Genomic DNA, 15,657 nt, shown 5'->3' with positions numbered 1-15,657 from the left:
GAAGACTATTTTTGAGTATGTTTTATCTCCAACTGAGTATTATTGAACAGTGGGGCCAAGTTGGAGGCATTAAAGGACATTTAATCATGTTTTGGATTTTGTTACATTTGTGTTACACTCTGGGTCATCACAGCTACTCTTTCCAACACAAAGGTGTCTAGGTATATTTTTACCCATTTTTACTCTTCATTTCTTTAAGGATCACGAAACAACCAAAAGAGGGCAACTCCAGCAATTTCCTCTTGTCTCCCTTCTGTGCTTCAGGCATTCTTAAGTTGGCTGGCAGGAAATTGTGAAGTCTTATTTACCATACCTTCCTTTTCAAGGGTCCCTCGCTGTTTGCCATCCATTCAGTTTTCCCTCTCTTTTTAATCTGTGGCTACTGAGTGTGCTTCATCTCCACTGGGCACTTCCACAATTTAGATCCCCTTAAATTCTTATAGGAAATTTATATCAGCTTTTTTAATATGCAGCAGTACTAAATTAAAAGTAGAAATCAACTGAAAATGTATTATGTATTGTACATTTAGTATTCTGAGAAGACACTGTTTTGAACATAACAGCTGTGTTTATCCACTGCGATGGACTATATTAACCTAATTTGTACAATACACTGAGACACCAGCCACCCAATTGCAAGTTAACCATGACTATGTTCACATGATGCATGCTACATTGTAAAGTTCAGATGAATCCCTCCATACTATCCCCAGCTGCATGAAAGTCTTTACCTGACTTTTTGCAATGTATGGTATTGCATGGATCAAAACATTTTGCTATCTTGTCTAGAAACACCAAGATGTGCACAACAGGGAGCAATATGACAGTTTACACTAATTATCCAAAAGTTATAGCTTTGTATATTAGGTATGTAGATAGAGCCAATGCCTGTGTTCATATAATGTATTACATCTATGGTTGCTATTATGCAGTCTAAATCTAATCAACTATAAGATATTAAATCTCTAATTATTGGGTTGCAGCTTCTAGGGACTGTTGGCTAATGTCAAGAAATTAAGTAAAATCAGAATATTCACTTTCTAGTTTTTTTAAAAAAACAAATTTGTAAAGTTTAACACGAAAAAAAATAATATTTCTGCCTGAGCAAGGGGTTGGACTAGAAGACCTCCAAGGTCCCTTCCAATTCTGTTACTCTGTTATCTGTTATTTACTAAGACAGGTGACCATCAGGAAATCCTATGGTTGTAAACTGGGTTAGAAAATGAAAACAAACCAAACCAAAGCATCCTGGAGAAAACCAATGGCCAATCATTTCTATTCTTCTGCCCAGACATCCATATGGATATAACCATGAAATCATCAGGTCAAATTAAAGAAAATTTGCCTTAGTAGGATTATACAATTATGCTTAGGGAATTGCATTACCACAACTAGTGGCTTCATACTTCATGAAATTACTCTTTTGTTAGTGATGTGACATTAAGGAAATCACAATTGGTTGGCTTCGTGTAACACACTAATCCATAGTATGCCTTTGATTTAGCATAATTTTTTCCAACCATGTGTGTATTCTAGTCCAATATCTTTTAGCATCAATAATTATAGTTAGACACAGTTTAAAGCTAATGGCTACATGAAATGTATGACGCCAGCTAGTGGAAATTACATCTAACTGGACCGGCATAGGAATGACTGTTACAATTGGGTAAAATCAGATATTACAGCTATTGTCCAAAGATGATCTTATGCAGGAAAAAAAAAACCACAAAATTTCTTGTGAATGCTTTCTGTACTGAAGAATCCATAGGAAGCCATACTTGCTTACAAAGTTCCACCTAATATTTCTGGCAGTTCCTCTCATATCTTGACAGAAAATATCTGCATATATCTATATTTTTGAATGGCACAATAGCATCCATTTTGTTCCAAGTCTTTCTGGGTGTGGGGTGCTTTATGCATGAACCAGGATATGATGTACTGTTCCACAAACTATGGTAAATAAAGCCACCACTGATACACATACAGGTAGTGCTTGACTTATGACTGCATTGGAGCCTGCCATCATGTGACCGATCCGATTTTACAACTTGTTTTTGCTATGGTTGTTATGCGAATGCTGAGGTCATTAAGCAAACCCATTGTTCGTTATAGGGCATTTTTGGCAAATGAAAGTAACTGCTAGTTTTCAGCAAAAATCTCGTAACTCACTGTCAAATGACCACAGGACACTGCAAATGCCACAAATGTGGGCCACCTGCCAAGCACTCGAAATGTGAGGGCAGCCATCAGTACCTCAGAACTGGGTTGTTTTTGTGTTCGTTCCGTTAATGCAAAGTCCCCTTCTCATCTATCAGTTTGTATATCATTTTCTTCTCTTTCTCTTTCAGGATTTTTTTAAGGAAACTTTAGTCAAGAAAAAATGTCAGAAGAAACAATAAAACAATATTTGAACTGATGGAAAAGACGGACATGCAGATGACTAAAAAGGTTAAATACTTGGGAATCTGACTAACAGGAAAAGGTACAACCATTAAAGAAGACAACTACATTAAATTAATACAACAAATAGAGACAGACTTGGAAAAATGGAAAAATCTATGGCAAGTGGTTGGTCGGAAGGATAACCACAACAAAAATGAATATCCTACTGAAATTGCTATTTTTATTGCTTGAAAAAGGTAATGTGAGGACTTAAATAAATTGATTCTAAAATTTATTTGGCAAAAAAGCAACAATCAAACTGAAAATGTTACAAGACACCAAAAGTAAGAGGGGGGGTTTGTTGGCAGGGATGGGGTTCTACCGGTTCGGCAGAACCAGTTGTTATGGTTCCCGGTAGTTCGGAGAACCGGTAAATTGGCCCTCTGGCTGGCCTCACCCCTCTCTACCTGCTTCTCCACTCCCTGCCCAGTCAGTCCCTATCACGCATGCGAAACATCATGCGCATGCGCAACATACCTGCAGCCTGCATTTGCCTGCCAGGCCAGCCATTGCTGCTGGCCTTTCACTGCACAGAGCAAAAAGCTTGCAAGTCCCTGGCCCCTCTCTTTGGGAAATGGCTCCTGTCTGCACAGGTAAGCCTACAAGTCATGCTAGCCCCTCCCCCATGCTCCCCGGGCCTCTCTGGGGCTCCCCAGGCCTCTCACAGCCATCTCTCTGGCCCTTGCCCAGCCTACCTGCCTGCCCCCCATCCCTGGGCTCGGCTGGCTGGCTAAGCCGCCACGCAGCACTCTCCCAGCTCTCCCTACCATGTGGCGGCGGTGGCAGCAAGGTCTTGAGCATCCCCCACAGCCCTCCCAAAGTACCTCCATGTGCAGTGGCGGCAGCGGACCCGACTGCCTCCCGTAAGCAGGGCTGCTGCCGCTGCACATGGAGATACTTTGGCTTGGGAAGCAAGCAAGCACGGGGAAGGGCTCCGGTGCTGCAATATTCTGCTCACTTCCCTTGCAGGCCAGGGCGGCTTCGGAAGCAAGCGGGAGATTGTGGCACCTACCGGAGCCTTTCCCCATGCTTGCTTGCTTCCCTCGCAGGCCAGGGCAGCTTATGGGAGGCAGCCAGAGCCAGGTCCGCCACCTCTGCCATCTACGGAGGTGTTTTGGTAGGACTGCAGCCGGGGGAGGTCTTCAAGGACCCACTGCTGCCGTCGCTGCTGCACTCAGAGGTGCTTTGTCTTTGGGAGGGCCGGTGGGGGGGAGGGAGTGCTCAACACCCTACTGCCACTGTTACATGGAAGTGCTTAGCTTTTGGGAGGACTGCAGCCGCACACCAGGCCCACCCTCCCTTTCTTCCTTTTCCTGCTGCCTACTGCTGACTGGAGCTCGCCAGATCATTCAGTTCATCCCAGACCAGATGTGTGTGTGTGTGTGTGTGTGTGTGTGTGTGTGTGTGTGTGAGAGAGAGAGAGAGAGAGAGAGAGAGAGAGAGAGAGAGAGAGAGAGAGAGAGAGAGAAACAAGAGCAAGAAAGAGGAAGGGACAGAAAGAGAGAAAGTGTCGTGCTTGGCTCGAGCCGTAGCTCGACACCATCAGATGTACCAGCTGGTGAAGGCTAGCCACAAGTAAAGCCTGCCACGAACTCTCCAAGCCAGCTAAGACATCAGCTCAGCAATGGAGCTTCGGATCCACTTTTCCCCCACAACAGTGGCGGCCGCTAACAATACGCATCAGCAGGGCATCAGCTAGCCATGGTGATTGAAGCAGCATGAGAAAACCAAGCTGGCCAGAGATCGCTGAGCTGATACGGACGTCTGGAAGCGTGTTAACTTAGTGGAGGTGTAGGGGTTCACTTAATGAAGCACAGCTTGGTGATGGGCGAATTGTGGTGTGGGGCAGCGAAGTTAGCTGTCACCAATTAGGAACGGGATGCTGGCTAGCTGCGGGGAGGGGCTGCTGGATGTGGGAAGGTGATTACCAGGTGGGATAAATAGAATGCTGGGATCGGTGAACACTCAGCACTAATTTTATTTTCATATGCTTGCTGCTTCTTGCTACCATCTGTGATGGAATAAAACACTGATATTTCTTTGGATTCTGTGATTATTGCTTCATCTGTGTGGCTGGCCATAGAGTGGCTGAGAGAAAGAAAGAGCAAGAAAGAGAGAGGGAGATAAAGAAAGAGAGAGAGAAAGAGAAAGAAGGAAGGAAGGAAAGAAGGGAGATAAAGAAAGAGAAAAAGAGAGAAAGAGCAAGAAAGAAAGGAAGGGAGAGAAAGAAAAAGAGAGAAAGAAAGAGGAAGGGGGAGAAAGAAAGAGAAAGAGTAAGAAAGAAAGAGGAAGGGAGAGAAAGAAAAAGAGAAGAGGAAGAGGGAGAAAGAAAGAAAAAAGAAATAGGAAAGGGGGGGAGAGAGAAAACTCTGTGCTATTATTTTTGATTGTTCCATTATTTATCTTATATTAATATTTTATACTGTCCCTACACCTAGAGTGATTTTACTGCCTTTCTTTTGCCCAGGTATTTTTCAAGGATCACATGTCTATAGTCCAGAGCATAAATACATGTGTGTTTAATAGAGTTGAAAGGGACTTTGGAGGTCTTCCAGTCCAACCCCTGCTCAGGCAGGAAAACTCTTGAGTATAGGTCCTGGGAAAGGTGTCAGAATAGAATAATACTTAGAAGGGACCTTGGGGGGGGGACACCTTATACCATTCTAGAGGAATGGCTGTCCAGTCTTTTCTCAAAAACCTCCAGTGTTGGAGCACCCAGAACTTCTGGTAGCAAGCAGTTCCACTGGTTAATTGTTCTCACTGTCTGGAAGTTTCTCCTTAGTCTTAGTTTGCTTTTTTCTTTGTTCAGTTTCTATCCATTGCTTCTTCTTTGCCTTCTGGTGTTTTGGAAAATACATTGCCCCCCTCATCTTTCTGGCAACCCCTTAAAAGCCTGTTGCCTGTCACACTCTTGAGCAAAGCATGTGAGCCATTTCCTCCTTTCAGTGGTCCATGAAAGTACATCTATAGTACGTAAATAATAAAGTAAAAAAAGGTGAACATTTTTACAGAACTATAGATAAGTTGAGGCTGGGTGTGACAAGGAATGGCTGGGAGGGAAGGGGCCAGGCGAGGCACCCCTTGATGTGAGTGACATTGAGTTGGCCACGCCCACTCAGTCACATGACAACCAAGTCACGCCCAGCCAGTCATGTCACCACCAAGCCATGCCCAGCCAGCAAGCCACACCCACCCAGTCACATGACCACCAAGGCACACCCTCAAATTAAGCCACGCCCACAGAACCAGTTGTTAAGAAATTTGAATCCCACCCCTGGTTGTTGGGCTACTGGATTGGGAGCTGTATTACCAGGCTTGAGGCTCACATGGTTGAAAGAATGGATAAATTTGAAGAAGAAAAGAATATTCACGTTAGAAGGTCATGACTTACAATTGGGGTGGCATGCATTTATGTGGTATGGGAAAAGTAAAATACATAGATACTTCCAAAGGCACTATCATGCTCTGCTTTCAGTATGGGAAAGAATCAAACAGAATCGCTACATGAAAATACCGGTCTGGCTATCCACGATGGAAGTGCTAATGCATCCAAATATTCTTGAACTGGAAAAAATTGTAAGGTATAAAGATATCCTAAATGAACAAGGGGACTTAAAATCAAAACAGGAACTAAAAAAATCAAGGAATCAATTTTGCCTGGTGGCCACATATTCAAATATAAACAAGAGACAAGAAAGATGCAGAAATATATGGATTCTATAAAAAAAAAAACACCTAGAATTAGATCAGATATTTCTAGGGGCAGATGATAAATTAATAAAGAAAATATATAATTACTTATTGAACTTTAAAATGGAAGAAGAATATATAAAAGAAACTATGATAGTATGGGCCAAAATTTTTGTATATACTATAAAATTAGACAATTGGCAAAAACTTTGGGAAAGAAACTACAAACTAACGATGTCAACAACATACAAAGATAACCTTTACAAAATGTTCTACACATGGCATTCACCACCAGCAAGAATGGCAAAGATGTTCCAAAACATATTGCCAGAGTGCTGGAAATGCAAACAGATACTGGGGTCCTAGTACCATATGTGGTAGACTTGTCCAATGGCAAAAAAATATTGGTTAAAGATAAAAAGGTGGTTAGAAGAACTGACAACACAACAAATAGATTTAAAACCAGAACTGTTCTCACTAAGTATACTGCCGGGGAAATATGACAAAAGAACTATATATTTAATATTACATGTAATAATGGCAGCAACAATTATGTACGGACAAAACTGGAAAAATGAAAATACACTGTAGATGAAAATGTAATAAAGAAATATTAGGCTGTGCCAAAATGGACAGGTTAATGATGAAAATTAAGGATAAAGAGGAAACAGTATTATTTAACGTGGGACTTATTCTATAAATGATTAGAAAATAGAAGCAGAAATTAGCAAATTTATAATTAAGGATGATCAATTATCTATCTATCTATCATCTATCTATGCAATAATATTATAAGCAATATTATCACTGGACTTGTACAGGGTAATTAGAAGTGAAGATTATATTGTATATATTATGAGAATAATGGCTATAATTATTGTGTGTATAATATGTGTATTCAAAACAGATTTCATACAGACAGTACACTGCCGTTGCAAAAATGGAAACGTTATGTATAACAAAGGAAAATGTGTAATAATAAAAAAAGAATTGAGTTGTAAATAACCTTTGGGGGGGATCCGTTGTAACATTGAATGGTCATTAAGCAATAAATCGTAAGTCAAGACAACCTGTATAGGTTCGTTTTGAGAATGGGGATGATTATTAATATGATTGTGCACTATAATTTTCCATTATACTATACACTTCAGGAATGAATGCAGGAAGGGTAAAAAAAAAAGGCAAGGTGGCAATTGCAACTATGCTGTTGAGGCCCTGCCTCATGTACTCAAGGCATATAAAAAGGACAGGGTTTATATTTGGGCTTGTATAATTCTAATTATTTGTTGTTCATTATTTTTGTAAGGTTTTTGTACATCTAAATGCTTTCTTCGTTCCTAGTTCCTCATGCTTTATAATCAACTTTTATCTTACTCTTGAAAATACAGCACTTAGTTTTAAATCTGTTTAATGAAAAAAATAGTCTAGGGGGAAAATAATCTCCCGTTTACTTGGTAAACGGTAATTGGGCTTATCACAAAAATATATTATATAATGAAAGGAACAATCAAGATGTCCTCTCTCTCCTTCCTGATTTCTACTGACCTTAGAATTATTGGCAAAGAAAATATGACAGAAATAAAAATTCAAGAATTAAGTTATCCAACCTTTACAACAGGGGTGTCATACTGGCAGCCCGTGGGCCGGATGCATCATACGCAGGCCAGTTCAGTGATCGTGTGCACCTGCACTCACACCTAATGCATGCACACCTAATGCGCAGCTTTCCCCAGACCAGCTGAGGCCTTCAGCACCAATCAGCCGAGAGGATAAAGAAAAGAAAAGCGCAGGGGCAGGTTGGGGGAGGCGATCCTGAACTTTTCTCTTCTTTCTCCTCTCGGCTGATCGTCAGCTTTTTTCTTTTTTTTTAACTACCGGTTTAGAGACCACCCCTGGTCATAACTGTGAAAAACAGTCATAATTTCAGTGCCATTGTGATTTTGAATGGTCATTAAATGACCTTTTGTAAGTCAAGGACTACCTGTAGTTGGAGTGGTTAAAAAAACAACCCATAAATTCAGTACTTTGGGGTGAATGTCATCCTTCATTGTGAAACTAAAATAGTAATTCTGTTCACCAGCTGCTCCTGGAAGCACAGTTCAGCTAGGCCTGCTTATCAGGTTTTCCTACCACACCAGTGTTTTATGTACAGAAGGGAAGTGTGATATCACATTCTGCCTAAAACCCAAGGAACAGAGAGCAAAGCCTTTTTACAACTAAAATATGTCATAACAGCCTATCATAACAGCCTATGTGTCAGCTTCTGACCTGAAGAGTATGACTTTTATTGACCTTGCCAGTTTGATCACTATACATAGTGGAAATCTTTTGCTATTGTTGCTTCCATTACTTGCATTAAACCAGTTTGCTTTTTGACAAGTCCAATCAATCAATCAATCAATCAGAGTAGAGTTGGGACCTTCAAGGTCATTTAGTCCAACCCCCTGCTCAAGCAGGAGAACTTATACCATTTCACACAAGTGACTGTCCAGTTTCTTCTTAAAAACCTCCAGTGATGAAGCACCCACAACTTCTGGTGGCAAGTTGTTCCACTGGTTAATTGTTCTCACTGTGAGGACATTTCTCCTTAATTCCAGGCTGCTTCTGTCCTTGATTGATTTCCATCCATTGTTTCTTGTTTTGCCCTTTAGTGCTTTGGAAAAGTAAGTTGACCCCCTACTCTTTGTAGCAACCTCCTACTGCTATTATGTCCCTCCTAGTCCTTTTCTCTAGTCCTTTCTTCTTTTCTAGTCCCTTCAAAAATTCAAAACTGGTAAAGAAACCGACTACCTACTCCTACTTGCTTTTCTGGTGGATATTCACCCATCCTTAATAATCCAGCACTACCTTAATCCTCTTTTTACAGTCTTTAGTTATTGGAATGATTTAAACATGGAAAGAAATATTAATTTTGTCAAACCTCTAGACAACACTCCCACCATGTGGCCAGTGGACACTTCTTAATCCAATATGAGTGGTCGTATCTAATTCAAGTCAACTCTTTTTACCTTTAAGACTTTTATTTAAATGTTGAGTATTCTTACATTCTTCCTTCACTCTCACCAGATATTTGCATTTTTTGAATTGTGCGAGCAGCAGGCTCCCTGCAAGAGAGACAGAGCATTTTTAAAATCAGTGATGTGGAAAAGAAGAAAATTACTGCACGCAGACAGCAGTCCCCCTGTAATTTTATTTTGACATAAGGCTGTCAAGGTTTCTTTTCTCCTTCTTTGGGTTTTATTGAATTTCAACACAAGTCTCAGGAAAAGTGCACCACAGCAAGAGAGCAATTCACTTTTCAAGCTCTCTCTCTCTCTCTCTTTTTACTCTGCTCAAGGGATTTATCTCCTTTTCAAGGATGGTAACCTTGAGAAGGTCAAAACAAAAATGGCTCAGGAGCAAAATGAGTATTCTCACTTTAGTAAAGCTATTTGCATAAGTACTTTTGTTTTTTTCAAATGAGCCGAGCAAAGTTGTGTTTTTACTCCAATACATTAAACGTTTTAAGTATAAATTCCATCATCGCTTTAGGAAATTGGAGGCATCTGTCTAACAGATATATAAGATATATGTTTTATGAGAAATCACAATGCTATGGGGTTGGTTTTTGTTTTTGTAAGATTATGTTCTCTATTCACTTCTACCTAATGAAGAATGAGATGGTAGAAAGAGAATGGGCGTTGGTTCTTACCTGACACGCCATTTCTCTGGAGCCGTGAGGATCATCCAGAGAGTGGGAGGTGCTTCAGTCTACGTCGTTGATGGCTGGAGCTCAATCACTGAGGAACGCTCCGCCCTCCATCACGTGGCTCTCTTGCGTTCTCCAGTTTGCGTGAAGACGAAGGTGAAGAGAAGGACGTTGCTCTGCTCTTCCTATGCTAAAGAGGTCATTGGCCGAAACAAGGCCCCACCAGACGGTAATTAAAGGGTGGGGCTGGATGATCCTCACGGCTCCAGAGAAATGGCGTGTCAGGTAAGAACCAACGCCCATTCTCCTGAGAGCCGTTCGGATCATCCAGAGAGTGGGACATGCAAAGCTTGGCTGTCCTACGGGAGGGACCCGTCTGGTCCTGCAATCTCCGAGGTTCCCTGAAGACTCGCTGGAGGACTCGCCTACCAAACGAAGCCTCCGCCGAGGCAAAGGTGTCAATCTTATAGTGTCTAATGAAAGGAGAGGGGATGCCCAAGTGGCTGCCCGACAAATATCAGAAATTGGAGCCTGGGTGGCCCAAGCCGCCGAGGTGGCTGCACTTCTGGTGGAGTGTGCTGTGATCCCCCTGGGTACCGGCAGTGCCTGGGACAAATAAGCCTTGGAAATGGTAGCCCTAATCCAGCAGCCGATGGTTGACGGGGACACTTTGTGGCCTAAGGATTTGGGCTGGAAGGAAAGGAAGAGAGATTCTGACCTCCAGAAGGGTTGGGTGCGCTTAATGTAAATGCGTGAGGGCCTGTCTTACGTCCAGTGAGTGCCAAAGCTTCTCCCTTTCCCGCGAGGGATTGGGACAGAAGTTCGGGAGTATGAGTTCTTGAGCCCTGTGAAAGGTCGAGTTAACCTTGGGCAGGAAGGTAGGGTCCGGTCGGAGGACCACCCTATCGGCATGGAATATGCAAAGGTCCTTCCTTACCGACAAGGCTGCTAACTCCGATATGCGGCGGGCAAGTAATACCTACCAGGAATACCACTTTGAATGTTAGGAATTGGAGAGAGGCTTCCTGAGAGGCTCAAAGGGTTGCTTAGTCAGAGACACCAGGACCTTGTTAAGGTCCCAGGTAGGGTATCGGTGTATGGTTGGGGACACAGGTTGGTGGCCCCCTGAGGAAAAGCCCGAATACGGGGGTGGTGGGAAAGAGAACCCAGGTTATCACAGTCAATGACTGTGGATAGCGCTGCGACCTGACGCCTCAGGGTGTTGGGGGAAAGCCCTTTCCTCAGGCCCTCTTGGAGGAACTCCAAGACCTGAGCTATGGAAGGTGACAGTGGGTTGATCTGGAGACCATGACACCACTTGCAGAATCCCTTCCAAGTGGCGTTGTATATGCGGGTTGTTGAAGGCCGCCTGGCGGCTAAAATGGTCTCAATAACTTGGTCAGAAAACCGTTCTTTCCTTAAGCGCTCCCGCTCAACCTCCAAACGGCTAACTGGAGCCACTGAGGGTCTGGGTGTTGGAGGGGCCCCTGGGAGAGGGATATCCTGGTGGGGGATTCTCCAGGGAGGGGCCACCGATAAGTTGCGGAGGTCCGCAAACCAGGGGCGCCTGGGCCAGAAGGGTGCTACTAGAATCAGCTCTGCCCTCTCGGAGATGAGCTTCTGGAGAACTCTGGGAACCAGGGCTAGGGCGGGAAGGCATAGAGGAGCCCTGTGGGCCAGGGGCAACGGAGGCGTCGTGATTCTCGGCCCCGTGGGAGGGTACCTGGAGAAAAACCTGGGCAGTTGCGTGTTGAGTGGGAAGGCGAAGAGGTCTACTAACGGAGACCGAACATTCTGGGCGCCTCCCTGAATAGTGACGGGTGGATGCGCCATTCGGACTGGTCCACCGTGGTCCTGCTTAGCCAATCCGCTTGGGTGTTTGAGTCCCCTGAGATGTGTTCGGCTCTGAGGGAGAGGAGATTGCGCTCTGCCCAATGGCAGAGGCGTTCGCCTCCCTCATCAAGCGGATGGACTGTGCCCCCTGACGGTTGACGTGAGCCTTGGCGGTGACGTTGTCCGTGAGTATGAGGACATGCCGCCCGCGCACTTGGGGAGGAAACTGCCGCAGGGCCAGGAAGATGGCGTGGAGCTCCAGCCAGTTATACTGCACCCCGTTCTACCTGAGACCATGTGCCCTGAGTTGAGAGCGAGAGGATGTGAGCGCCCCATCCGGACAGGCTGGCATCTGTGGTGAGGGTGAGGCGGTGGGGCTCCTTGATGAAGTGACCCTTGTTGATGGTGGGGCTGGTCCACCAGAGGAGAGATGTAAGGACTCTTGGAGGTACCTTGACTGTGGCCCTTGAGTTGCTTCTGCCGGTCCGCTGGAAGGAGCAGGAACCATTGTAGGGTCTAGCGTGTAAACGGGCCCATGGAACAATGGAGATACAAGAAACCATTTTACCCAGTAATTTGGACAATTCTAAAATTGTAACCTTCCTGGATCGTCTGATATGCCTGACGGCTTCCTGGATACTAAGGAGTCTCTCGGGGAGAGGAACACCTTACCCTGCACTGAGTCAATGACAGCCCCAAGTGGGAGATCCTTGTAGATGGGGATAGTTGGCTCTTTTGCCAATTAACTAGGAAACCATGGTCTTGGAGGGCCGAGATAGTAACCCTGATGTCCCTCTCTGCTTGGGGTCTGGAGGGAGAGAGGATGAGGATGTCATCCAGGTAGCAATGGAGGCGGACCGGGAGATTCCTGAGATGAGCCGCCAGGGCCGCGAGGACTTTAGTGAAGGTCCTCGGGGCAGAGGCTAGCCCAAAGGGAAGGGCGACATATTGGAAGTGGCGGTGGTTGTAGCAGAACCTGAGGAATTTGAAATGGGAGGGTCGGATTGGAATGTGGAGGTAGGCCTCGGAGAGGTCTATGGAGGATAGCCAGTCCCCTGGCGGATGCTGAGAGGATGGACTGCAGGGTGTGCATCTTGAACCTGTGATAGACCAGATAACGGTTAAGGCGTTTAAGGTCCAAGATGGCCCTCCATCCTCCGGAGGATTTGGGAACTACAAAAAGGTGGGAGTAGAACCCCTGCCCCGCTGGGAGGGTGGGACGGTTGAATGGCCTGTATTTGGAGAAGATGATGGATTGCTGAATCCATTAGGTTGCGTTTGATGGGGTCCCTTGAGGGGGGACGCCAGAAAGAAGTCAGGGGGCGCTCTTGAATTCGGCGTGAGGCGAGTCTGATGGTATCACGGACCCAGGTATCAGAGGTGGAAGAGTCCCATCGGTGGGCAAAGTGCTTGAGGCGTCCACCGATGGGAGGAGGGACGGATCTATCTACGCCGGAAGGGCCTCCCTCCTGAACCCCTGAAAGGGCGCCTGTAGCCGCTGCCCCTCCTGTTCCTATCGGCCGGATCGGTTCGATCCTGGGGCTGGAACGGTCGGGAGGAGGGGGTCTCGAGTACCTTGGCGGAAGGGAGACTGGTAGAAAGGGCGGGAGGAGCCTCTCGAAATGGCTGGGGGCTCTAGACTCTGACCTCCGAAACAGAGGAGGGAGAAATTTTCTCTTGCTCGGGTTTCAGATAGCAAGGGTCAGAGCCGAGCCAAATAGTTTGTCCCCTTTTATGGGGGCAGTAGCCAGCTTAACTTTGTTTTTAACGTCCAGCCTGCCAGTGTTTAAGCCATAGCAGGCGAGCAGTGACATGGGACGTTATTGCCCGGGCAGAGAACTTGACCGCATGGAAGGTGGCATCAGCGGAAAATTCCGCCGCGGCCGTCAGTTTTGCTATGTCCTGGTGAGCCCTTGTGTTGGAGGGGGAACATGTTGCTTCAGTTGCGAAGCCACCGGATCGAAGATCTGGTGAAGAAAGAAGCCGCAGTGGCTGATCTAATGGCCCAGGAGTCCGCTTGGTGAGCTCTACGTAAGGCGAGCTCGGACCTCTTGTCCTCGGGTTTCAGAGCCTCTAGAGGGTCACTGGGGAGGATGAGGAGGCCAACCCAACAATGGGCTCATCCACCTCGGGGTGTTGAGTAAGTCACAGAAACTCGACTCGAGGTTAAAGAACCTCCTGTCCAGGCTGGATGGGGCGGGAGGGGCCCTAGTAGAATTCAGTTGATTTGAGACCAGGTCATGAAATAGGGGTGGGCCGGGATTACCTCTGCCTCCACCACGGGTTGACTAAAGATGGCATCCTCCTGACCTTCTGCCGGGAGGGGAGAACTGAGGAGGTTTGCACCGACAGGCCAGAGATGTTCCTGGCTTTGAATAACAGGGATTTGAACATGTGGGGCTTGAACAGGCCCGCAACAGTGGGTTGGTCCGGGTGAGACCCTCATCCTCGGACATGTCCCCTCCATAGGATCTACCTCCGATAGGGGCTCCTCTTGTTGCATAGACCCCCATTCCATTTCCTCTTCCCCCCAAATTGGTCTAGATACTCTATATCCTCCTCCGGGTCCCTTTCTGAAGAGGGCTGCCCCTTGAGAAGGTACCTGACCACGAGTAGGGTCCGATCTAGGCGAGGACCTCACTGATGGTGGGTCGTGTTCGAGCGCCAGTGAGGGGAGTAGACCTGGACATCTGTTGAAGGCCCTCTGCTATCCCCTGGCGAATGGCCCGTTCCATCAATGCCTGTATGTGCGCAGGGATCTCGGGATGAGGGGCCTCCTCCTGGCGAAGACCAGCGGCCGTGGGCGTGAATGTAGCTTCAGGAGGCCGTCTGGTTGATGGGCCGGGAACCTGGTGTCCCTGGGATGGGCTGCGCCTGGAGACGGAAAAACAATCTGGAGGAGGGGGTCTGGAGGTAGAAGGAGCGGAGGGTGCTGGAAGTACCGGTTGTGCCTCTCTGGACCGCCTGTCAAATTCCCTCTCGAGAGCCCTGTGACGTCGTAGGCGTCTCTCTGAGAAGCCTTAGAAGTCTCTTTAGGTGTTTCCTTAGGAATTTCCTTAGGAGTTTCCTTAGCCTGTTTGCGCAGGTGGTAGGATTTGGATTTGGCCTTCAAAGAAGGGCCTTTGGTGGGAATGTCATCTGCCATTGTACAAGAAAGGACAGTAATACAGTTAAAGGCGGTTGGCTCGCCAAGGGTTCGACCTACAACAAAGGTCGGGTGTCCTTTCAGCTGGCCCACACCCCTTTTGGAATTTAGATGTATAAATTCTGTAATATAGATGTTGAAATAATTCTTAATACTTATCTGCACAAGCAGGATAACAATCCAATGAGACTTGGAATGCTAAGGTACAATATCAATAAGAAAAATTACAGGAATAACTCACGAGGTCTATCTATATGTGAGTATAAATATAAATCTATATATGAGGAAATATCTATACCTGCATACAGGCAGATATTCCAATGTCTATTAGTATTAGAACTATTGTTAATATTCTTGTTCTAATATTATTATGATTATTATTATTAATATATTATTATTATTAATATTATTATTATTATAATTATTATTACTGTAATTATTAATATTATTATTATTACTCTATTAATGAAAGATTGCCAATTATCCGAATTAAACGCCTGAGGCTGGAAAGAGGCCTCTAGCAGCTGGAGCTCCCAGGCAACAACCGGGAGGATAGGCTGCAATCACTTGCCCTGAGCCTGCTGCGGAAGCCAACAATTACTAAATTGTACCAATTACCAAAGGCCCTACAGGCTGAGAGGCCTGTGCTAGGGCCGGTTACTTCAGCAGCGCTATGAGGCCTCAATCAAGATGGAGCCCGCCACGTGGAGGCGCCCTAGAGGCGATCGCCCACGTTTCTAAAGTCCCGGGCTGCTCAGGGCAACGAAGTTTTTACTTCTCCGGCCTTAAAAGAGGCCGAGGAAGCCAAGCAGTAAGTTCACCCCTTCTTAGGGCGGCGGCATTTGCGGTGGGGGGAATA

The 15,657-nt window shown here is 45.6% G+C and overlaps 1 protein-coding gene across 1 annotated transcript in view; it reads left to right on the top strand.

Annotated features, from left to right (window-relative positions):
- The first annotated feature begins 2,935 nt into the window (after positions 1–2,935).
- Positions 2,936–15,657, top strand: part of LOC113430611 (gametocyte-specific factor 1-like) — a 60,597-nt gene continuing 47,875 nt past the window's right edge. Inside the window, exon 1 of the mRNA XM_087956526.1 lies at positions 2,936–3,035. Within this exon, the coding sequence (XP_087812652.1) occupies positions 3,017–3,035 (19 nt within the window). The 5' untranslated portion in view covers positions 2,936–3,016. The remainder of the gene's footprint in view (positions 3,036–15,657) is intronic.

Source organism: Notechis scutatus, chromosome 2, assembly GCF_049901735.1.
Source record: "Notechis scutatus isolate UNSWTSFEM ecotype Mainland chromosome 2, rNotScu1.2, whole genome shotgun sequence".
NCBI lineage: Eukaryota > Metazoa > Chordata > Lepidosauria > Squamata > Elapidae > Notechis > Notechis scutatus.
Note: the sequence above shows the minus strand (reverse complement) of the source record. Positions and strands in the feature narration are given on the sequence as shown.